The sequence below is a fragment of the Gopherus flavomarginatus genome, chromosome 6, assembly GCF_025201925.1.
Source record: "Gopherus flavomarginatus isolate rGopFla2 chromosome 6, rGopFla2.mat.asm, whole genome shotgun sequence".
Classification (NCBI taxonomy): domain Eukaryota; kingdom Metazoa; phylum Chordata; order Testudines; family Testudinidae; genus Gopherus; species Gopherus flavomarginatus.
Window position 1 is genome coordinate 27,324,462 of NC_066622.1, and position 26,317 is coordinate 27,350,778.

General features: G+C 42.0%; 1 protein-coding gene across 1 annotated transcript in view; it reads right to left on the reverse strand.

Moving 5' to 3' along the window:
* CACNA2D3 (calcium voltage-gated channel auxiliary subunit alpha2delta 3) overlaps positions 1 to 26,317 on the reverse strand; it is a 689,427-nt gene that overhangs the window by 22,141 nt on the left and 640,969 nt on the right. The window contains exons 31-34 of the mRNA XM_050959084.1: positions 13,412 to 13,487; positions 8,966 to 9,018; positions 7,263 to 7,318; positions 1,956 to 2,067 (exon numbers count right to left, since the gene is read on the reverse strand). Of these exons, the coding sequence (XP_050815041.1) occupies positions 1,956 to 2,067; positions 7,263 to 7,318; positions 8,966 to 9,018; positions 13,412 to 13,487 (297 nt within the window). The remainder of the gene's footprint in view (positions 1 to 1,955; positions 2,068 to 7,262; positions 7,319 to 8,965; positions 9,019 to 13,411; positions 13,488 to 26,317) is intronic.

The following is a 26,317-nucleotide window of genomic DNA, read 5'->3' on the forward strand; positions in this document are numbered from 1 at the left end:
CTGTTTTAATTCTACATTATTGACATCATGCAAAATATAGCAATAGAACAATAAGTAGTGTTTGCTATGTGGAAACATAATGGCTTGATTTTCCTGAGTTTGTACTTTTCATGCAAAGGACCGATTGTTACAATGAAAGTGTTCTGCAGGATTAGTTTATAAAGTAAGACTATTTCTGTCACCAAAAGCCTTATAAAAAGAGTTGCTCTGACGTGACTGCAATAGTTTCCTTATAACTAAATGATAACCAGAAATGAACTAGAAGTGAATATTCATTTTCAGCACGTCTTAAGTCTTCAAAAAGCTATGGGGGTGACCAAACTGCACTCCTCGCCCCCAAGTTCTGCGATATGGTTCGCAGCAGTTCTCATCCTTAATACAAAGGTGTAGCCCACAGGTTCCAGCATGAGATCATATGTCTTGATTCAAGTGGTCTGTGCTCAGATCAATATAGAATATTAAGTTCTGAGACTTGCAATTTCCACCTTTGCAGTAAAGTTGAGTGATGCTGCAATCTTTTGTACTTTATAAAAATTAAAAATATCTCTTACATCTTATTAATTTGTCTCTAAATATGTTAAAGGGTGGATGCCTCTGGCATACCGTCTGGCTGACGCTCCACAATAAGTGTGTGAACCAAACACTTTTGACATTTCACTTGCTAGCTCCAACACAACATTGGCCACATGGCTGTGTGTGCTTCACTCTTTACAGTAAGAAAGATACATTTTTCAGATTCAAAAATTTGTTCACTGCAACTAAAGTGCCTTCAAATGATCCCTTTATAAATTATACCCCAGGGATTCACTCACTTTTTTTTTTTAAAGATGTTCAGGTTATTACAAAGCACGTGTGTTGAAATGGGCTGAAATGAAAGTTTAGAGTGAAATCCTACAAAACACCCATTGACTTCGATTGGGCCAGGATTTCACCCTTAGTTACTAACTGCATATTGGCTTAGGATGGAGGAAGAAAGCTATAACAATTTCTGTCTGAACCAAATAAATCAAAAAAGGTAGGAATTTTGAATGCTCTAGTGCTTGGCATTTCTGTGATAGAAAGGATACTATTGCAAATATTACTGTGTTTTGTGACAACAATCTCTTAGCATAGGGAAAGCTAAATTAAAAAACAGAAACCATCACTAAGTATACAGAATTGATATAAACATTTGCATAAACCATATTTATATTCAGTAACTGAGCAACATTCTAATTACGATATACTGTTAAGCGACATTTCTTATTATAGTTACATTGATTTAGAGAGACACTAAATGCAATGAGCAACAATATTCGTTTTCGTTTTTTGGGGGGGAAGTTGGGACGAATTAATTTTCTTTTAAGTTCTTCTTTTAACCCTTGGAAGGTCTAGTCTACTATAGAAATAGTACAAGCGACCAAGGGATGTCTAATGTGTGTCAGACTTGTCCATTGTCAGCTCAGCTTCCCAGCAGTAGAGCTTGGGAAAGTATCTTTACTCCTCTCCCATACTTTTCAGCTTAACAATGCCAATATGAGGAGAGTGTTGGAGAGTCACTAGAACAACCAAAAGCCAGTGGAATTCCTAAGTTGTTATTTTGCTTATAGGACAACTAACTGCCTTGACCTTTCATTTGTATATAAATCAGTAAATAATTCTCCCCTTTTTAGGATATTGCACAAGTCTGGTCTCCAGTCATTGACCTAAAACTTATACTATTGCAAAGAACTTCTTCAGTCACTAGAAGCCTGGAGCTACCCAGCATTTTCTGGTGCAATATAATAGCCCTTGCTTTAATTTCAGAACATTAAACCGTTACATGACTCCTATACTACCAAGAGAAATGGCATCCAGTCATTGATGGACAAGACATAATGTAAAAGCTAGAACTGCATATCCTTCAACATAAACTTAAACATCTCAGTTTATCTGGTTTGTCACAAACGGTTGTATAAAAAATTGAAAGGGCTTACTTGAAACAGTCATCACAAGCAATGTTTCCCGTGGTCTCCTTTATAGTGCGTTCAGAAACAAAAGCTGGATATTCAGTATCACAGGGCTCTAGGGTTTGTTTCAATCTCTGTGCTATAGGCATACAAAAATATCTTAATGTTACTTGGGAAGAACAAGCACACAAAAACACTCAACAATGTGAGCCACTGTACCAAACAGCTTACAGTGAATGGAAATCATACTCAGCTTCTGCCACCCTGTGATATTTTCTAGGCAGTGCAAAATGCTTTCTTTTTCATTAAGAAAACCCTTTTAGCTGTGGGATGTAATTTTGTAAGACATAAACTGTATCATAGTTATTTGTGATTTACCCTTAACTAAGCTAGTTTTCATTTATGGACAAGATTTTGTTTTCACACTATGGATAGACTCAAGTGAAAATAGCTGCTGCTTTTCAAGTGTACACATCTGCTTTCTAATTCTCCTTGATAATTGTATTTAAATGTATTTGCTGGAGTACCCCTAATTAAGGCACTGAACATTCAGTTGACAACAACATATCATTTCTGTGGCAGGCAACCCTGGAGATTTGCATTTTCTCGGAACTCACAAAGAAAGGACATAGGGGCCAAACAAAAAACAAAACAAAATAAAAAAAATCTCATCAAGAAGTGATGCTCAGTTTTTGAGTATCTTCTATCTCTGGCTTTTTCTTTCCATAACATAATAATACTTAACTTTCCATAGCACTTTTCATCCATAGGTCCCTCAAAGTGCTTTACAAGAGAGGGCAAGTATCACTATTCCCATTTTACAGGTAGGGAAACTGAGGCACACAGCAGTGATGTGATTTGCACATAGTCAAACCACAGGCCAGTGACAGAGCTGAGAATGGAATGCAGGTCTCCTTATCCACCACTCTAGTGACTTATTCACTGGATCATATTTTACTCCTTATATGTGCAAACACAACCTCTAGACAGATCTTCAACTAATTGCTATGTGGGAAAACTGGCTATCAATTATGCAAAGATAGATTACACTGAACAGGCTCATGGACTCCAGAGTTTCTCCACTCAAGATTATTTTAGAGCCAATGGTAAGCCTACTGCAGATCAGTCAGGGAATTATTGTAAAGTTGGGTTTGTAAGTCAAAGAGAGACAGTAGGATATATCTCTCTGAACTATATTACTTTTTACATGCCAAAAAAAAACCAAATTTTCTCATGTGCATCAAACTTAGGCAGGGTATTGTTGGAGGGAGATGAGAAGACAGAGAAAGGGGAGATTAATATGATATGTCTCATCCTTTTTTATACAGGCACTTTTGAAAATGGTATTTAGGCTCCTAAGTCATGCTGGTGCTTTTGAAAACTTGACCTCTGGCCTGGTCTACACTACAGAGTTAGGTTGATTGTAAGGCAGTTTATGCAGGGGTGCTGGAAGAATTTTTATAGTGAGGGTGCAGAGAGCTATTAAATCAAACTGTAAACCTTGTGTACAATGGAAACAACTTCAAGCCTGGGGGTGTACCCCTCTCTCCCCAGTTCCAGCACCTATGAGCTTACATCGACCTAACTATGTATGAGTCTACACTACAATGGTGCTCCCAGCCATGTAAATTGCCCAGTACATCAATCTAATAACCCCACCTCCAGGAGAGGCGTAGCACTTAAGTGGCTGTAGTTCAGGTGATGAAGTGTTTGTGTTACATCATCTGTTGATGAGGGATCTTTTTTGGGGGGAAAAGGAAGAGAGCCCAAGGCTGGTTGACTCCTGGCAAGGCATTAAGTCGGGAGGGGAAGAGGAAATCCCTCACTGGGAGAAAGCAGGCTCAGGCTCTGCTCTCCTCCCCTCCCCCAATTCCTTAGCAGGAGGTGGCCACAGTCCGGGCTGCCAACCCTGGCACTGGGGCTCCCGGCATCGGGGTGGAGGTGAGGGGGTCTCCAGCTGTCAACTCTGGGATGGGGAGTCTCTGGCTGTCAGTGCCCCACTTCAGTCGGTGGAAGCGCTCCAGGTGAGGACACATTCTGCTGTCAGAAGGAACTAAAGTGGACATGAGAAACCACAATAATGATTGCGGGGCTGTACGTCAACCTAACTCACGTCAACTTAATTTTGGAATGTAGACCAGGCCTCTGTGTCTTGCACCTGGGGAACTAATCTGACACTGTTCTACAGAGTGGGAAATAGCTGATCCATAGAAACCTGTGCATCATGCTTCATGAGTAAGATTTACATTTAAATAATTAAGTAGGTTTGAAAATTAAATTCAGTTTACACCAGTCAGGAATTTATAATGGAAAAAATCTTTACAATCAAAGGCGTGAAAACTAGAGGAGTGAGGGATTCACCTGACATTATAGGGTCCTGCCTCTGTCAGGGACCACTTTATTGGGTCTGGCCACCTAGATGAGGTTAACTGGCAAGGATCTGCACCATCCCCCCTTTCTCTCCTGTTCTCTCCATTTGGGGTGGTGAATATCTGCTGCTCGAGAGTGGTTGGTGTGATCCCCACCTATGATTCTGGAGCCCTATTCCCTCATGTATCAACAGACCTAAGTTACGAAGAGGCTGCCAGAGATTGGAAAGTTTCAGATTTCTCTGGTTCCTTGATTGAGGGGCCCAAGGTTTAGGAAGCTCTCTCCCGTCTCTAATTCACAAGTGTCAGAGAGGTTATGGGGCTCCATGCTGCAGGCAGAAATATTTTTCCTACTATGACATTGATGAGTTGGCAGGTGATTGGAGCAGATTTGGTGTCAATAATAATGCACACAATATATTTGACATATTTTGGGCAGCAAGGAATTTTACCCTCAGATCTATGAGGCATTGTTAAGAAAGGCAAAGGAATTTGTTGCTACTGCGTGAGTTCTTTGGTTTGAATGTAGTGAGGTATATTCATGATCACTGTAACTCTCAATAGTACTAATGCTGAGGCATCTGTAAGAACATACCTCAACATTTGCTTTTTGGAATACTTTTTCTTTCATTTATCTTGGGTAATGCAAGCCAATTTCCAAATGACTGCCAGATCACCAAATTCTAATTAGGTAAGCTAATTAGATAAAAATGATAGCTTTTCAACGAGCAGGGTGAGTGGGTACTTTCTATACTCCTATTTATGAAGGAAATGGAGCAGGTGAAGTGTATAATTACACGCAACATTTTTAGCTAAAACATGAATGGATGTCCCTCATTCTCACTGTATTTATTCACTAAAGTAATGGTAAATTTTTGGTTTTAGGGGAAAAAAGAAAATTGCAAGTTAGTATTATTAGTGGTGTTTGGTAGCTAGAACATACCTACAAACCAAAGCAGGCATTTACTTACATAGACACTTAAAGAGAGGTACTAATTATAAAGTCATCTCTTCAAATGTGATGCCTGCGGCATTTGGATGGGCTGCATCAGGACTAGAGGTGGGCAAATAATTGATCTTTTGGTTTTCTGGAAGTTCCAGAAAAATGGGAAAAAAATCAGTTCAACCTGAACCAAAAATGAAAATTCAGACTTTTTGGAAAATCAAGAAAAAAAACAGACACACATTTTGTTTTGGGACCAAAGAAACATTTGGTTTCTGAGCATTTTAAGCCTTTTTTAAAATAAAAGCAAAGAGCTAGATTCACAAAACCAGAGCAGGGGACAGTGGTCCCCTTAACACCAATGGTTAGGGCACTCACTTGGGATGTTTGAGACCCAGGTTTGAATTCCTGCTCCAGAGTTAGTACTTGAACTCTCCCCCGCTTCCAGGATGGCACCCTTACCACCAAGCTTTAGGGTATTCTTGGTCTCTAGTGTCACATGCTGAAGCTGTTCAATTTCTTATAAAATACATGATTAGTCATTGGGCCAGAGAGAACAAAGCTCTACAGTCTGGTAATTAGGCCACCAGCTAGGATGATGGAGATCCAAGATCAAGTTCCTGTGCTAATGACCATTTAATTATTTATACAAAGTGGAACAGCTTCAATAGATGAGATTGAGAGAGATCCACCACAGAGTATACTATAGTCTGGTGGTTAGCGCATTCACCTGGGATGTGGGAGACTCAGGTCTCAATCCGTGCTCCAGAGAAGGGAACTGAGCCCATGTCTTCCCCCGTCCTAGGAGAGTGCCTGAACTGAACTACTGGTTATGTGAAGGAGGAGGCAACAGAATCCATCCAGGATCAAAGATGAATGAAAGGTTACATGTGCACCCCTTGCTCCTAAACTGTGCTATCAGTAACTCAGGATCTGGGCCTTGAAATGGAGAATGTTTTAATTGTTATAGTGGCAAATGACAATTTTTTAAGCTACCTACTGTAATAAACAGTTTAATAATACTATTCTTTCTAATTGTCATATAGAAATTCCAAAGTATCAAAAAGGATTTTTATATATATATAAAAATATATACACACACACACACACACACACACACACACGAGCTGATCAAAACTTGGAATTTTCATTCTGCAGAAAATTCTGACATTCTGAAATTTGTTTCATTCAAAATCAGAACAAAAGAAATGGCAAGTTTCCATGAAACAAAAATGTTGACTTTAAAAAAAAAACTGATTCCATAAAATCTAAACATTTTGTTCCAGTTTCAACTTTGTTATAAATTATAATAGATAATAAAAGTGTTGTTAGACTATAAAATAAAACAAATTTTAAAATAAAGTCATTTTGAAACAACAAAAAATCAAAGCGCCCTGTTCTGACAAGGTCAAAATGGAATATTTAGACCATATAAAATTTTTTTTTCAAGTTTTTTTCCTAAATGAAATTGTTAAATTGACATATTCTCACAGCATGTTTTGATTTTGACGAAACAGCATTTTTAAAATAGAAAATAAATTCCATCAGAATTTTTTGACCAGTTCTATACAATATGTGCTATAAACAGAATGAGACTAATGTTGATGCTTTAAGCAGGAAGTTTTTTTTGTTTTTAATTTAGAAAAGAAAAAATATTGGAACAGAAAAAAATTCATCTTCTTTTATTATATTCTGTTTTTTGTTAAAAAACACCTTCACAAAATCATCCTTAATATTATTTATATGTCACATGCATTTTAAGTTCTGCTTTTATGCTAATACATTGTAATTTCACTGCAGTATTAAAAATACACACAAGCACACACTCAGATATATGTAAAATAACTGAGTCCTAAACTATCAGAATAAAGGCTGAAATAAAATATAATATTGATGACAGACAAAAATTTACCATTAACAATATTAATACAGTAAATAAAACACAATGTATATTTTAATATTAAAAGTGCCACTAAATCTAGAATGTTTTTCATTAGGAGCATACGCACAATTTACACTTACCTTTTGCTGTTAAATCTGAGTGCCACCAACTGCACAAATTAAATTCCACCAAGAACCTAAAGAAATGATCAAAATGTCTCATATTACATAGAACATTTTCAAAATATTAGCTCTGTGTTCTATCTTTAAACTGTCAGTACGGTTATACCATTCACCTCATTTCAAATAAAAGCAAACAAGAAACTGATGTTCAAGCTGCTGGCATAACTCCTGAGTTATCTTTTGCTATTGTTATATTTTCACTAGACTTTATCTTGCCAGTGAAAAGTTATTCTGAAATTAACACTATCAAGATATTGTAACTACATCATTTTATAATCAAGAGCTATTACATGAGAAAGCTCATTAAAATTCCTAGTGCATGGCAGCCCACAGCAATTTTACAGTTGACCATTATTTATAGTTATTCTTCATCATACAGAATATTTTGATTCTCTAGTAAAAAGCCATATGGTTAGAACTTTCCTGGCCATGATACAGAAATACAAATAAAATACTTTCTTATGCTTATTCCAGGATCCTAAATAATAAAGTATTATTTTACTTCTAGTCGGAGAACGGACTTCATTAACCAGTGGCTAACTAGTTTTGTTTTGTTTTTTGGTCTATCTATCTCTCGAGACAATACATTAGTCCATGAAAATATACTGTAGGTTTACTATTAAAAAAGTCAACTGAAATGTATCAAGCTTTTATTATAAATCTAATTAATGTGAAACCAACATGCAAAGTTAACCTTAATGACAAGAGACTACAAATTTTCAAATTCAGAATAGGAGAAGTGGGTTTCTTGAAATTTTTGATGTTGTTACAACCAGCAACAAAATCTCATTTGCAATATGATTTTTTTCTGATATTTACTTTAAGAGACGTATTTCAATTCTGCAGACTGTTAACAGACAACTAATTACAGTTTCCAAGGTCATACTTCAAACTATCTTTTCAAAAGCTCATAATACTTTTCAATTAAAACAAAATAGTTACGAGAAAAGATTGCTTCCTATTTATGGAGAGATTACATTTAAGCCTGCAATTGAGCTGTCTGAAAAGTACAATAATAAAACACACATCTTAGAATATTCTAAGTAATTTGTTTCCATAATAACACAAAATAGATTTTTTTTAAAGCTCTCCTTCCTTTTGTGTGATTCTTCCATGTGCATTTTTAGGCAATAGGTCCAATTTCTTTCAAAAGTCCATGCCCACTAATGCATCATCTATGTTCATTTAAAACAATGTGGGGATTAGATAAAGTCAACAATTAAATAACATGTGACAAGCACACCTTGATCTGGCATAAGTTTTAAAGGGTCCAACGTATAGAATACTTTATGAAATCATGAAATAACACAATGAATCACTAAGACAGTTTGTTCTATTGACTACAGCCCACCCAAGCAGCACTAAAAACAGCCAGACATTCATGTTAAATTTAACAGTAACCACAATAATAAATTTGGTTTGCGTATTGCAAGCTGCTAGACTGCTAAGCAAAGACATAAGGATGTAAGTGACAACCATGAATAACTTATTAAAAGTTGCAATTATACATTCCTATAGTATATATTTTCTAAGACTTTTACACCAGAGATTTACTAATAAAGAAAAATGTTAGTGAATTAATAACACTTTTTTAAAAATAATTCAGTATGTAGGACAAAAAAGTATAAATATTATTTAAATTCTTGACAAAATTTACTTACACGACAAGTTCAGTCATTATCCATTTTACTGCAGCAAAGAAGGCATTATAAGGCTGAAGAGAAGCAACTCATTTAATAAAAAGGTAAAACATACAGTATTTGTACCTTAACTGAAGGCTTTATATAAAGACAATAGTATTTGAAACATATGGGTATCATGTCAAAAAGTAGCAGAGCTTTAACTAGGAGCTTATAAAGTAAGATACTGTATCTCAATGGCAACATTTTAAAACATTCAAACTACACAATCATGAAATGTGCTTTACAAGTAAAACAAATGTGATCCAATGTAGGAGTTATCATTGAGAAACAAGGAAGTTCTGCAAATGATACTTAAATATTTTACCTCTAGGGGCTACTATTTCCTAGGCTAATATGGAGGGAGTAGTACTGATAGATCACTTATGCGTTTTCAAATTGTAATTCACAGAGTTGCCTCTCTGCAATGTAAATCTCTATTCCTCACCTTGCTGCCCTTCATTGTAATTGGGATAGGAAAACTGACACAGCTTGAATTTACTTTTTCTGTGTGAAGTCATCTGTGCCTTTCTGAAAGCCCAGCACCAGGGAATACTCAGAGTGTTAAAATATTTATGAATGTTTCCTATGTTTTGTGGGGAATTAATTAAACTCATAATTAAATTATTTTAAATTGAAGTAAAATGATCATTTTGGTTTTTATCATGTTTTATACATTTTACATATTTTACATAAAATATCAATAGGAATATTCATTTTGGGTAACCCATGCAGAATAGTTAGTTTCCTGAAATCTGAAATCCTGAAGTCCATCCTCTCACATATTTGTGCATAGATCTTTCAGCTCTGTAAGCTGTTTTGAGTTCTTCTTTTAGATGACAAAGCATCAAGGCATAACTTTAAGCATATGCATAGTCCCACTGACTATAATGGAACTACTCAGATGCTTGAAGTCATGCATATGCTTAAGAACCTTGCTGAATCAGCACCTTACTAAGGTCCCTATTGCAGTAACATCTGGAATACCTAGGCTCAATGGAAAAGGAATGGAATGTCAGCTTAAACTGTTTTATTTCTGATTTCTGGCAGGTGAGGAGGATGTTTAACTGAACAATGCCATTTTTTAAGAGCTCAGGGTCATGTTCTCCCCTAAGTATATGCTGTGCAGAGAGAAACAGAACAACCCTCATCACCCAGAGGATGCTATATACAGCATTTCCTCTCTTAGGGAAGGGGAATTTAAGATACAATTTACATGAATTATTGCAGCTTTGAGCAGCAGTAACTTCCCAACTGAAGCTTTCAGAGACTACAGAGCGGGTTTTGGCACATGGCTGGTCAACCCACAGCCAACTGCAGTATAGTGTATGTGACGTCACTGCAAGAATGGGATGCTGAAGCGGTGCAGAACTAGCAAGGACTTTAAATATAACCTGGGACCAACATAATCTTGACCTATGAAGGACTTATTTATAGGAAAAAATAATGAACTAAAGAGCTAAGTGATGACCAAAGAGGAGCTGGTCAGAAAATGAAATTTCCATTCAGTGGGAAATTCAGACAGTTCAAAAATTGTTTTAATGCAAAATTGGAAAATTCCATAGTTTCACACACAAAAAAAATCTGAAAATCCTTTATTCTGAAATTTTTTTTCCATAATGTTGAATCACTTCATGTTGATAATGTCAAAACAATATAAAAATAAATACAATATTTTAACCTAATATAAAAAAATTAATTAAAATGTTCCAAACTTATCAATACAATGTTGCAAAAGTTCTGAATTGAAATATTTTGATGCTATTGAAATTTTGCCATGCTATCAAAATGAAACAAGAAAGGTGAAGTTATTCATTTAGATGTTTTCCTGGTGAAAATGTCATGGCAATTGACACTTTCCCATGAAATGTTTAATTTTGACTAAACTGCATTTTCTAATGGAAAACTCGTTCTGACACTTTTTAAAATCAGTTGTACTGACTGGTACATATATATTTGACATGTCCTAACACCAAAGAGGGAGAGGAAACATTTAACGTCATGATCTCGCGAAGGGATCCACCTGGGTGGCCCTTATCCTTGCACAGGTCCCTTGTTAACACTGGTTTATTAGTTTGGCTCATGGAGGTATAATTTGTAGTGAGTGAATTTAAGATAAGGAAAACTCAGGCTAAATATCTTTATTATGAGACCTATTTGGCTGTGGAATAGTCTGATAAGGGAAGGGCCAAAAATCCCATCACCTGGGACTTTCAAAACTAACTGTACTGTACAGAACAATCCTACACTGACAAAGAGATGGACTGGATGATCTTTAGGTCTCTTGTCCATTTCTAACCTCTATTATTTTAATCCCATGGTCTACAGGCATATTCTACAAATCCTGACTGTGCCCCATCTCCAGCTTTGCACAGTCACTCGTCCTGAGCGGATGATATGGTGGAACACTGTCTCTTTAAGACTTGTGCATACTGTGATGGCTATGTTCCACTTCTGCGCTATTTAAAATATGAAAAGGCGTACACAGTCCTAAACTTTCAACAGGGCCTTAAGACCAGTCTTACTTGTGCCTGCAATTGTACACATGTACACGAGGTGGGAATATATCACATACGTGAACATGAACAGTATGTGTATGTGCAAATTGTACTGTAAGGTGCCTAACAGGGGATTTGCCTGTGCAAAGCTGTGAGCCAAGACACAAATGAGCTGCTTTTTAAAATCTGACCCTAACTTCTCAGACTACATTTTCTTTATACTTTCATTACAATCATGATAATTAGAGATGGGTGAACCAGCAGAGATAAAATAAACTCTGAGTGAAGCTTTGCCCATCCTTCAGAGTGAAATAGATGTAAACCTCTTTTGAGAGTCCAAAAAAAAATAAAAATGGTTATCTTTGATAGAAAATGTTCACCACATGTCTCAGCATATGCCACAATTTTCCAGGAAAGGTTTTTCTTCCAGTATTCCCAGTGTGACCAGAAATAGGGAGTAATGACTATCTCTTGCAAAAATGCCTACTTTTGAGATATAATTTTTCCATACCAAAGAGGTTAGGGTAGTACAGCTCCCCATTCTGGGATGCTGATCCAGACTGAACTGACCCTCTGCCTCCCTCCAAAAAACCTTTTTGATCTTTTCCCATTGCTGTTACTTTACAGACATTTTATATCCCTCATGCAAATCTGATTCAGAACATTCCATATCATTTAGCTGACAACTTACAATTTGATCCTGAAAACACTTACTGCTTTGCATAGTACTATATAGTCCCAATATGACAGTAAGTGTCTCTAAGGTCAGACCTTTGCTTGGAAATGTTGTAGGCTGATGTGTACAGCAATTCCATATTTTCAGGTATTTAAAAATATGTGGGCTCATACAAATACATAAATGAAAATGTGGTAAAATGCTTATGATTATTCAACAGAGCATAAAAGTTATACACAGATATTTGGACATCACCCTAATATTTAAACATTTACCTAGCTGTTTAAGTAATTATGCTGACAGAACTATTAGGTTTAGCTTGTATATCTGTACTCAGGTACATTCAAAAAAAATCTGTGTAATAACTTTTTCTAGAGTCTATGGTATCAGTGAATAGGGCACTTCAGTTTTGGAATTATTTTGTGGCAGCCTTTATATATGCAATTTTCATGCTAAATACTAACAAATTGGTTAAAAGCAATTCATTTTGTAATACTAATGAGATAATTCAACTGTATACACCCAATCTAATGGTCCATTCTGGCTTTAAAAAAAAACTATGAATATTTTCTATTATAGAACACCCTAAAATTCTTAGCTGCAGCTCTGATCCTTTAATGACCAGGAGTCTGCTCAGGTGGAATACATTTGACTTCACTCAGGTTCTGAGGAGGCACAGGAGTCTGTATGCAGAGCTAGTTACAGGAACAAGGATGAAGTGGTCAGTAAAATTCCACTTGAGAAAAATCTGTTGTTCAGTGTACTGCAGAAGTGCAAAACAAGGTGCAGAAAACATTAACTTGAAGGCTTTAACAAAACCAACCACCCTATAAATAAAACCTCCCAAATCATCTTTTTTTTAACAAATTATATATTTAAAAATTCCAGATCTTTGCCTAACGCAAATGTTTATAGTTAATTTAGGGAGTTATGAGAGTAGGTGTTCATAATGGGACAAATAACATGCTGACAGACCCTTAGCATTAGTAGTGCTAGTGGAAAAAGCTACCGTACAAGAGTTTGGACCCATAAATCCTTAATACAGTGGATTTATTGATATAGAACCATTGTGCATATGGGATGGGATGGTACAATAAATGTAATAGCTTTAATAGTTCCAAATAGCAATAATAGGCTTGCGATAACTACAATCAAAATATTACATCATATGTGTATATATGTATATATATATATATTTGCAACAATTTTCTGGTGATTTTATGGAAAGGTGCTCATAATGTTAACTATACTTACGTCCAGTAAGCTATGGGCACTGTCGCTACTCTCTTTGTTTGTTCTACACATGGCCTGGTAGTCATAAAGTGTAATTCTAAGAGAAGAACAGAAAACTGCTTGACTAGAAGAAGAAAACACGCCAGAATAAAATGGTGAAATACAGCAGGGTCTGCCCACAAAGTAGGCAGCAAAATAAAATTTAAAAGAGGGAAAAGGGGAGGAAGGGGATGGGGGGAGTCATTAAAATACATTCCAGACAAAGAAGCATAAAGGCAAGAAACACTATAAAACTTTGTAAGGATTTTATCAGGCTGTGGGACAAAACGATGGCATAGTTGGGAGAAGAGAAAAAAGAGACGGGGACACATACAGTATAACAGATGGTGGGATAAACAATGCAAGGAAAAGGAGACTACACATTCAACAGGATGCTTAAACAATTAGATTTTGATTCTGGACTGAAATCTGCACATTTAGCCCCAGAAAGTGAAACAACCTATGCATTTGAGGGGCTACTTGTGCCACAGCACTCTCTGTATCCTCAAAAGTGAAGTTAAGACATCTCCACCCATCCAGAGACCCCCATCTACCAATTATCTCCTCCAAAGATCGTGGCTTCCCAAGAAGTTGGAGGTTGAAGTTCAGTGTATTCGATAGTCCAACCAGCGTGAGTGTAACGGTGCTACTTTTTATGAATGCAAAATATTCAATATGCATAGTGCTTGCTGTAATAAACAACTTATAGGAACCTCCTCAGATGCATAGTAAATAGGGAGCTCTCTGCCTGCTTGTGATTTTGCCCATCTTTGACATAACTAAGAGATCTTCTGTAAAATCCAGCACTTAAGAAACACATGGAATTGTGACAATTTCTGTAAGAATGTGTCCATAGAACAATGAATCAATTGCACTCATCCACATTGTTGTTAACATCTGTGACAGATGAAATATTGATTTTAATCTTAATTTAGTAAGTCATTACAAGTATGAATTAACAAAAGTTACTAATGTAAATTAAACATTCAATAATGGTTTCACCATCAGAAGTATGAGAGAACACAAGTGGATGTGAATGGCTTATAAAAGCATGAAAGGGGACTGCAGTGTTCTGTAACATTTGGCATGCCTCTAAGTGAAATGAAAAGCACATCACACTCTAGGGGTAGGCCTTGGAAAGGATGCCACAGTGGCATGTCAAAGCCAAAGAGCCAGCTAATGACACACTTTTAACATCACTCACAGGCATTCTATACCATATACATGAAAGGCTGGCAATCCAAAGTGCAAAATGTTGTAGTCCATATTGTTAGATAACTATATATAGTTTTGCTAATCTAAATTTGTGACTGGAACTGTCACTAAAAGGTTCTGAGAAATCATTCAAATATTATATATTAGTTACATAGTACATTTCTTTCTGGCTTAGATAAATTTTGACTAAGTGGTTTGGATCCTGCAGTTTCAGCTAAACATTTGCTATGTGTCACTTACTATATCTTATGTCCAGTAAAAAAATGGTGAGGAAGCCAGAGCTGTATTGGCCTGGCAGAAAGAGGCAAATGGTAGACAAAACGCATAACTAGAGATCTATACATGGGTGTAGGTTAAACACTGACCATATTTGGCAGAATCACGCCCACAGCCAGATCCGCGCACACAGATCTGCCAAGACAAACAGAGCAGTACATGGTGTAAGTTGTGCTGCCCTTATGGCATGCAGAAATACACCACTTCTTCTAGCTTTCCCCTTCCTCCCTGCTAACCATGGTTACACTTTCCAAGCCTCTCCATCTCCAGTCTTGGCTCCTGTGTTTCACTCCTCTGTATCTAAGAAAACCATGCACTGCTCTTATCCATGCATGGAATCACTGTTGTCAACATGTGTTAAACACACAAAGAAGAGCAGTTTCCAGGCTTTAATTGTTCTAAGCAGAATTGCCAAAGAGGTCGACTTCTCTGAAATGCCCCCACTCTCCCATGCCCCATTGTCTGTTCTTAGAGTAAAGTAGAGTTCAGTTTTCACTCCTTTCATGGTCTGTTTAATATAATCAATAAGTGTACTGCAAAAGGTGGTATTTGAAAAGTGCAATCAAATAATCTAATGTCAGCTTCATCTACTATAAGAGGTTTGTTAATCTGCAGATTGATTTATCCTGCATAGAAGTTTTAATGAAATTATATTACTATGTACCACTTAGAACATCTGTTATAATTATCATTTAGACTCCAGTGTTAAATATTGGAAGATGTCTTTAAATTTTTTTTTTTTTTACAATATTAACTCTTGTAAATAATATGATTGTATAAGTGAAATTTTGTGTGTAATTTCTTTACTAAACATACAATGATAAAGGTTAATAAAATATTGCAATATGAATTAAAACAAGTAATTTTAAATACAAAATTTAACTGAATAAACCTTGTTATATAGGCTGATTCTTGAGGATTGTATTGTTTTGGAAAAATCTAAGATTGCTCTTATTGTTTATAACACCTATGTTAAAACGTGTAGTTAAATAGAATTTTACTTTGCAAAAGGCAAGAAGTAAGCCTTAGCTTTAAGGCACACAGAGAGAGTTATAACAGAAAGCCTTAAAATTCAGGTGAGCATATAGCATAATTGCTATTGCTGGGCTGGAGCGACACAAACCCATGTGTGTATGACATTGCAATGTGTTTATAGTCTTTTCTAAATATATTAAAGTGTTTCCGGAGAGAAGATTCCGGTTACAGGCGGAAAGTATAGGAAAGTCGTTTTCAGAACAGAGACAATGTAGCCAGGTGGAAAAAAACCTGAATCTTAAGGAAAGCTGCATTACAGACACAGTTTTCCCAATAAAGGCCTGGAATAAATCCTGCTTTTGTGAAGGAAGTACTGATGTTGTTACAACATGTGCTATTTAACAATGGCTATTAAATCCTACCATACTGAGTAAAATAAGTGTTATGTTGCTTTTCAAAGGGTCAGCTTCTGAAAACCTGCATCTTTCCAAAGACAATTCAAACAACATCAACAACAAAGGATGCGCAGATCAAATTAGAAAAAGTTGACTGTCGACATCCTCCTAAGGTCTAATTCTTCACCAGTGGAAGCCAATGGGAAGACTGCAGTAACCGTGAATGGCCACAGGATGATGCCCATAATGAAGCTGAAATTTGAACACTACAACATGTTGAAACAATTCAGGACTTTCATTCAATGTCACTATTAACAGATATTAACGTTCAATACAAATGGGTTCTACAGGATTCACAAATTCAAATGCCAGCTTTCTGTTATTCTTGAAAATGTGTTACAGCTCTAAGATTTCCTGTACATCAAAATGGTAAAAGATGTCTAGTGCTATTACTTGCAAACACTACTGTAGCATGTATCAGAGGGGTAGCCGTGTTAGTCTGGATCTGTAAAAGCAGCAAAGAATCCTGTGGCGCCTTATAGACTAACAGACGTTTTGGAGCATGAGCTTTCATGGGTGAATACCCACTTCATCAGATGCATCTGACGAAGTGGGTATTCACCCATGAAAGCTCATGCTCCAAAACGTCTGTTAGTCTATAAGGCACCACAGGATTCTTTGCTGCTTTTACGGTAGTATGAATAGCCAAAATAGTGATCCTAGATTCTGCAGTGCTTCTGTGTAAAGAGATCATTTCTACAGCATTATTTTAATGCTAATGTCATTCTAAGATGTTATAAAATATTTTTTCCTCAATATTTAGACAGGTTTAACTAAATGTTGCAAAAAGAAAGACTTCTAGATTACTAGCCATTCTGAAGTGATTGAGTTGCTGTTTGAAAAGTTTGTGGCTACCTGTGTCATGTTCGGCTGCTTATAATTAAAGAACATGATAATTGCCTGCTTTCCCTCTGATCTAAATTTAAATCCATCTAGTTATGCCCAACCCAAGCCTGATGAATTCTTAGCATTAGTAGATTATTCTTGCCAGAGAGAACATGCCTGAGTCTTTATGACATCACTGTATTATTAACTGCCCATATTTCCATACTTTATCATCGCCATTGAAGTCCACAGAACAGTTGCTTTCAAAATCTGATATACGACAGATATGGACTATATATAAAACTTTAAGTAATGGAAAACAAATTTTCAACAGCTAATGGTGCACCTCTGTTTTAGATAAACTTGGGGGACATATCCATTTTGGTGAAACTCTTTTATAGTCAGTTTCCTGATACAGTAAATTCAAGTGTTGCACTTTACAATGTACTGGCAGTTGAGTAAAAATCTGGTTCAAGAAAATTAAACATCTAACCCAAAATCACCAGGAAGGCCAGAGTGGGGACCATTATTGATGGTATTTTTCGCATGCAGCTTCCTAAAGTGAGCTGTACCTCCATTGTGGGATATAGGCCTACATTGCTGCACATGCACTAGAGGTAGAAGGTTTCTCCCAGGTTATCTCTGGGTCCTGCTAGTTGTCTTCAGATCAGTGTTTGGCTGCACCCCAACTCTATTAGGGCTGTCACCTCTACCCTGATGATCCATATGGAGACTAGATTCTTGGCCAGGCTGCTTTTCTAGCCCAGGTGTCTGCCATCCATGCCTGCCCAGAGAAGCAATCCATGAAGAAGCAGTCAAAGCAGAAATGACCTGTTGCTAGAACAAAAAAGTAAGTCTAAGTTGAGGGTTTTTTTCCCACCCCTGACTGCACAGGGGAGGTGGGACTCTTGTGGCAGGTATTTCTTCGGGACCGGACTCTCCTCTCACCCTTTCTTCCAGGGCTTTGTTGTAGCCATGGACTGGCTGGGGGTGCAGTTCCCCAATGAGCTGCCCCCCCAGAAGTCCGGAAGGTCAGCTGGGGTGAGCATCTTTGGTCTTGAGTGGCCCCACTGTCAAGCCTGCAGCTGCTAAGTAATTTTCTGCCAGCCTGATTGCCTCAGCCAATGTCTCAGGCCGATGTTGTAGCACCCACTCTCACCCCTGCAGTTGGGAGAACCTGCATAAATTGTTCCAGCACCACTTGTTTGGCCACATGTCCGCCTGTCTGTTTGTTGGGCTGGAGCCACTGCCAAGAGTGTTCCATAAGGCTGGTCACTGCTCATGACTGGGTCCCCAAGGGACATTCTTCCCAACAGAAGCACTACTGAGGGGTTTCTGTCATGATACGGAAGTGTCCAAGATGTCCACCTTGACCTTAGCATAGTCTTGGGCTTCTGTGGCATCAAAGTTCCAATACACAGCTTGAGCAAGTCCAGTAAGATATGGTGCCTGCAAAACGGCCCTGTATTCGGATAGCCATCAAGTTGCTGTGATGACTCTCTTGAAAGTGACCGAGAAAGCTTTGGAGTAATCTTCTGGCCCTGTTTTTCTGAGTCTTACAGGGATGTTCGTAATTGTGGTAGGAATCAAGGTACCAGCCACCATGTTTGCATTTGCCCCTGGGGGTTGTAAAATGGCATCACATGCTGAAGCAGACTTTGTTGCTGTTCCTGCTGTTGTGTTGCCAGCTCCTGGATATGCTGTTATTGCTGTTGTTGGGCAGTCATATGTTGGAACACCTGGTTCTGCTGCTGCTGTTGCTGCTGGCTGTCCATCAGCCACTTCAAAAATTTGTCAAAGTGCATTTTTCTTCTCTCTCTCTCTTCCCTCTTTTTCTTCCCTTCCAGTTCTTCTTTTCAAGGTCTTACAGCAGACCCAGGGTGAATGCTCACATTCTCCACCAAGTTGGGATGGTTGCTACTTGATAGAAGCATCACCCAGTGGTTAGGCGGGGAGTTCCTCCTTAGTGTAAAGGGTGGTTGGTAGGGGAGCCCAGGCTCTACCCAGGTCCCTGAGAGGGTTAGCAAGGGCCAGACACCCAAGAATGCCTTACAATTACCCTATCTGGGCCACTTCCTACTCCCCATTCCATAGTCCATGCTTTTCCATCTATAACAACAGGTGCTGAAGAAAAGGTAACAACTGCACCTTTAGTCTGTCTAGGGCCACCAGAATGGCTCCTCTTTTCCTAGAAGAACCGCTGCAGAATCCCTTCTTAGGAGCTCCCAGGGCATATCTTTCTCCCTGCCTTGTCTGCCCCTTTCTGAGTGATGTGGCTTCCTTTTAAGCTCCATCTGGAGCATGCTCTGCAGGTGCGGCTGGGTGAGGTTGTCTGGGCCCAGATCTATCCTTTAACCCCTTGAGTCCTAGTGCAGGGTTTATACACCCCATCTCAACCAGCAGCACAGGTTATACTAACTTATGTATTACTTTCAGCTAGATCTTCAGCAAGTGTTTTACTTTCTACTTATCAATGTCAAACATAGGACAGTTACCTGTTCTGTAACTGGCGTTCTTTGAGATGTGTTGCTCATGTCTATTCCACTGTAGGTGTGCGTGCTCGCCACATGCACCGGTGCTGGAAGTTTTTCCCTTAGCAGTATCCATGCTGGAGGGAGCACTGCGGCAACCCCTGGAGTGGCGCCTGTATATCACGCTATACGGGGAGCCATGGGCTCCCCCCACCCTCGATTCCTTCTTGCCAGACAACTCCGACAGAGGGGAAGGCAGGTGGGGTGTGGAATAGACATGAGCAACCCATCTCGAAGAATGCCAGTTACGGAACAGGTAACTGTACTTTCTTCTTCGAGTGATTGCTCTTGTGTATTCCACAGTAGGTGATTCCAAGCAATATCTGCTCGAGGTGGGTAAGAGTTCACGATAGTTCGGGATGAAATACCGCCCTGCCGAACCCGGCATCATCCCTAGACTGGGAGACGATCGCGTAATGCGAAGTATATACGTGAATTCAGGCCCAAGTGGCTGCCCTACAAATGTCCTGGACAGGGATATGGGCTACATAGGCTGCTGATGAAGCCTGAGCCCTCGTAGTGCCCTAACGATCAGTGGTGGGGGCACCCCTGCCCGATCATAGCATGTGCGTATGCACAAAGTGATCCAGCAGGAAAACCGCTGGGTGGAGATAGGTTGCCCCCTTGCCCGCTTGGCCAAGGCAATAAAGAGTTGCGAGGATTTCTGGAACCGTTTGTTCCGATCCAGATAAAAAGCCAGCACCCTGCGCACATCGAGCGTGTGGAGGCAGTGTCCCTCGTTAGAGGAATGGGGTTTAGGACAGAGCACGGGAAGAAACATGCTCTGTTCCATATGGAAGGCAGAGACCACCTTCGGGAGGAACGTCGGGTGTGGGCAGAGCTGGACTTTATCCATGTGGAAGAAGGCATAGGGGGGTTCCAAGGTTAAGGCCCTAAGCTCCAAGACACGCCTGGCTGACATGATTGTTACAAGGGAGGCCACCTTCCATGAGAGGTGAGACCAGGAACACATGGCCAGGGGTTCAAAAGGAGGTCAAGTGAGTCGGGACGAGACCAGGTTTAGGTCCCCTTGTGGCATGGGGGGGTCTAGTGTATGGGAACGAACGGTCAAGGCCCTTCAGGAAATGGAAGGTCATCAAGTGGGAGAAGACCAAATGCCCTTGCACCGGCGGGTGGAAGGCCGATAAGGACGCCAGGTGCACCCTGACTCAGGCGGGTGCTAGTCCCTGGGCCCTAAATGATAAGAGGTAGTCCAGGATAAGATACAGAGGTGTGATTGAGGGGGAGACCCCCCGCTCACTCGCCCACCTGGTGAACCTGTACCACTTCGCCAGGTACATCTGACACGTGGACGGCTTCCTCCTTTCCAGGAGGATTCACCTTACCTGCTCCGAACACTTGTTCTCCTCCTCGTTTAGCCACAGAGCAGCCACGCTATCAAGTGGAGCCTGGCCAGATTGGGATGGAGGAGGCGGCCCTCATTCTGGGAGAGGAGGTCCGGACGGAGCAGCAGCGCCCTCAGGGGGGTCGTCAAGAGGCATAGGAGGGGCCTGTACCAGTGTTGATGGGCCCACGTCGGGACTATGAGAATCACTCTCATGGTGTCACCTTCTGAAGGACAATGAGGGTGGCAATGAGGGTGGAAGGCATAAAGGAGCTGGCCTGACCACCGTAGGAGGAACGCACTGGAGCAAAACCGGGGGCAACGCTAGAGCAGAACCGGGGGCAACACTGGTTCTGGTGGGCTGCGAACAGGTCGATATGGGGAACTCTCCAATCTCAGAAGAGCCAGTGAGTGACCTCTGAGTGGAGTGACCACTCATACTGGGGGAAGAAGACCCTGATGAGGCGGTCCGCTTGCATATTGCGGATGCCTGGAGGTGGGCCACCCTCAGGGAGATATCATGGGCTATACAGAACTCCCATAGGTTCAGGGCTTCCTGGCAGAGGGCTAGGGAGTGCATCCTGCCTTGCCAGTTGATGTAGTACATGGCGGCGGTGTTGTCTGTGAGGTCTCTGACCACCCTGCTGCAGAGGTGCATGTAGAAAGCCCCACACGCCAATCTCACTGCCCTGAGCTCTTTGACATTTATGTGAAGGGACAGGTCTGGGGTCTGCACGTTCCCTGTGTGGGCTCCCCAGCCGAGGTCCGAAGCATCGGACACCAGGTCTATGGACGGGCTGGCATCCCGAACGGGAACTCCTTGCAGCATATTGCTTGGGCAAGACCACCATTGAAGGGAAGCTAGTATCAGGGACGGAATTGTGAGCACCTTGTCTAGGCTGTCCCAAGCTTGAGAGAATTGGGACGATAGCCAGATCTGGAGGGGCCACATTCGGACCACGTACGTACATGCCGTCATGTGCCCCAGAATTCGAAGGCACGCTCTTGCCATGGTTACTGAGAAAGCCGTGACTGAGGCGTAAGATCCCTTACGGTCTTGAACCTGTACAAGGGAGAGAGGCTGTGGTCCTCGTGGAGTCCAGCAGGGCCCCAATGAACTCTATGCACTGAATGGGAACTAATGGTGATTTGGTCTCATTCGCCACTAGGCCGAGACCAGAGCATGTCAATAGGAGCAGCTCCACATGAGTCTTTACCTCAGAGTGGGATTCCCTCTTGAGGAGACAGTTGTTCACATTAAGAAAGATCTGTACACCCTCCTGCCTAAGATAGGCCGTTATCACAGCCATACATTTCGTAAAGACCCTGGGTGCCGTGGATAAGCCAAACGAGGGGACTACAAACTGGTAGTGGAGGAAGTGCCTGTGCCCCTCAAATATATAGATGTGAAAATATGCGTTCTGAAAGTCCACGGCCGCGTACCAGTCCCTGGGGGTCCAAGGAGGGGATAACAGAGGCCAGGAACACCATGCGGAACTTGGAATGGACTAGAAACCGGTTTAGGTCCTGCAGGTCCAGGATGGCCCTGAAGCCGCCGCCTTTGGCCTTCGGGATCAAGAAGTACCGGGAGTAGAACCCTTTGCCCTGGAATTCTATGGGTACCCTTTCCACCGCCCCCAGGTGCAGTAGCCAGTCCACCTCCTGCCGCAGGAGGCGTACATGCTTCAGGTCCCCCGTGGTCACCATGGAGGGCAGGTGATTTGGTGGGGGCAAGGTGAACTGCAACATGTAACCCTTGAAAATGGTACTGAGGACCCACTGATCCGATGTTATGTGGGACCACGCCCTGCGGAAGGCAGACAATCGGTGCAGAACACAAGCTTTATTAAATAGGGGGTCTCCCTAGCAACGGGCCCAGTGCCCCCCTGCAAATAATCAAAACTGCCTCTTTCCCTGCCTCTTGCCCTTGGAGGGCCCAGGCTGTGGGGCAGAGTGGGACTGCCACTGAGACTGGCGTTTCTGGTCTCTGGGCCTTTTACACGGGGGCTCGTATCTGCTCCTTGCAGGTTGAGCCGCTGGAATCGATTTGGCCTTGTCCTTAGCTAGAGGGACGTAGAGGCCCAAGGTCTGCAAGGTAGTGCGGGAATCTTTCATCTCATGCAGCCTGAAGTCCATCTGGTCCACAAAGAGCGCCTTCCCAACAACAGGAGCCATGACGCCCTACTCATGGAAATCGCGGAAGCCATTGAATGGGCCGCAGTGTCAGCTGCATCCGACGCCACTTGCAAGGCCACTTTAGCTGCCGCTGTCCCCTCTTCCACCAGCGACTTGAAGTCCTTCTTATCCTGATCCAGGAGGAGGGGCTTGAACTTAGGCAGAGACTCCCAAAGGTTAAAGTCATACCTGCTCAGTAAGGCCTGGTAGTTGGCTACCCTAAGCTGGAAACTCACAGAGGAACAAAGCTTTCTCTCAAAGGAGTCCAGCCGTCTGGCGTCCTTATTTTTGGATGTGGGTGCAGGCTGGCCCTGTCGCTCCCTGTGGTTTACCAATTCCACCATGAGCAAGTTGGGTGCCGGGTGGGAATAGAGGTATTCGTGGTCCTTGGTCAGCACAAGGTATTTCCTCTCCACCTTCTTGGAGATAGGGCCAAGGAAGCAGGGGTTCGCCACAGGATGTTGGAGATGTTGGCAATACCCTGGTGCAGGGGCAGAGCAACGAGACCAAGTGCCAAGGGAGACAGAATGTTGAAGAGGGAATCGGATGGACCCTCCATCTCCTTGGCCTGCAGCTGCACCTGCTTTAGCAGGTCTTGGTGTACTTTGAAGTCCTCCTGTGGGACTGATGGTGGAGGCACCGATATGGTGTCATCCGGTGCCGGGGAGAGGACCTGCACAGAGCCAAGAGCCTTGGTCGGTGTCAGGGTGTCGAGCCCCAGATCAGAGTCCCGGCGCGGGTCCACCAACTCATGACCCGCCGACTTGTCCTGTAAGCAGCCAGACAAGGGTGATGAAGCCTAAGACGCTCTGGCGACCGAACGAGCCCCTGTCTGGGCTGGCATCGGTGGCCACGGTGCCCAGTGGCACCACTGTCTCTGCCACAGGGCCCCTTGCCATTGACCCAGCTGAGAGCCCAGTGGCACTATCTGTCCCAGCTGAACAGCGTGAACCGAGGATGGGTGGCCGGGTACCGAGGCCAAGGTTGCTGACGAATGCTCGGTGCCCCGGGAGCGGTAGAAACGGTGCCTGTGATGCCATCTCCCTCAGGACCTGGGCCTCGATGTCGAGGAATAGTACTCACCTGAAGAACTACTTTGGTACCCGTGATGGCGACACGAGGTCCGGTGTCCCAGTGCTGAGGCACCCCAGGGGGAGTCTCAAGCACGATGTCTAGTTGATTGGGAGCTGGAATGGGAACAATGATATCTATCCCGTCAAGAGTTGCTGCAGTACCCACGCTGCACAGGGGAGTGTTCCCGGTGCCTCTCTTGGTACCTATGCTCACTGGCAGGAGGTGTCAGGGGTCCTTGTGACTCCCGTCCCGACGGCGACCCGGATGATCTGGCTGGCGTTGAGGGTGGGCGGGAGCGGCAAGATGAGCGGCCACTGTGTGCCGAGCGGTGCGGGGAGTGATCCTCAGAGTGGGAACTGTGACTGGCAGGGGAAGTCTGGTGGGCACCCAATGGAGGCTTGCCATGAGACCTGCGGCCCACGTCCGTCTGTGTGCTCGGGACTGGAGGGCTCATAATGTCCTTCGCAGCCTGCTTCACCTCCGGCATCGACGCCAGCCATACTGGTGGGGATGCACGGGCCGACAGTGCCAGGCTGCTCTACTCCACATAAGTCGGAGGTCTTGAGCCCAGGGGGGACCGAGGGCAACCCAACGCAGGACCAGCATTTTCCTTGTCATGGAGCCACTGTGAGGGAGGGCCCTTCTCTTGCTTTTTGGAGGGAGAGTGGTGCCGACTGGTTGAAGGGGCCTTGCTATGCACCGACGAGGCGGTGGCCGGTGCCGAGTCTGATTGGTGTGCTGGCATTGGGGCCAGCACTGACTCCATCAGGAGAGCTCGAAGTCTAATGTCTCTCTCCTTCTTAGTCCTTGGCTTGAACGACCTGCAGATCTTACAACGGTTGCTGATGTGAGTCTCACCCAGGCAGCGGAGACACTCAGCGTGTGGGTCACTCTTAGGCACCCAGCAGCGACAGGAGTCGCATGACTTGAATCCTGGACAACTGGAGAAATGATCCATGAACGGTGCCACTAAGGTCGAGAAGAAAAGGCTGCAGCAGAGCTGGAGCACAAAGTTCTGACGACCTTCACTGGTGGCAAGAAGGAACTGAGGGTGGGGGGAGCCCATGGCTCCCCTTATAGTGAGATATACAGGCACCACTCCAGGGGTCACCGCAGTGCTCCTCCAGTACGGATACTGCTAAGGGAAAATGCTTCTGGCACCGGTGCACATGGTGAGCACGCACACCTACTATGTAATACACATGAGCAATCACTTGAAGAAGAATCTTATTTACAAATATACTAGCAAAGATATGCAACCGAATAAAAGATACTAATTTTCTTACCAATTCAAGATATTATGGCATATATGTAATTTATATGAATAACAAGCTTAATATGGTTCTGTCTTGTAACTTATGCAAGCCCCAATTCTCTTAAGAAAGGAGAAAATGCCCACAAAGGAAAGCAGGGAAACTGTCAATGAGAGTAGCCCTTTGCCAAAGTGAGTAATTAACACAATCTTCTTCCAAAATTTAGCAAACTAAAAAATTCTGACCCTGAGTCATCTTAGCTTAATGGATGTGCCTGTGAGCAACTGTTAGATTCGCCTCTAACACTCCTTTTAATATCACCTAATCATGATCCCATAACGAATGCAGGTACTGCATACTCAGATTCCCAAGGGTCAGCGGACAACACTATGGTACTTTACAACGAACTATTTTTCAGCTATGTGATGAAACATGCACAGTACATTGCAAATAAATGTTGTAAAATTATTACCATTAGGTGACTGGATGACTCAGGTGACCAGTAGGGGACATGGAATTTAACCTCTAGGCTGAGAGTTGAAATCCCACCCAGGTAGACAGTGACTGAATACAGGGCAGCCCAGAGGATTCAGGGGGCCTGAGGTCTTCGGGGCACTTTGGCGGCGGGTCTCAGAGTGAAGGACCCGCTGCCGAAGACCCAGAGCAGAAGGAGCCCTCGCTGCCGAATTGCCACCGAAGACCCGGAGCAGAAGCAGCTCCAGGCCTTTGGCAGCGGGTCCTTCATTCGCTCTGGGTGTGTTCGG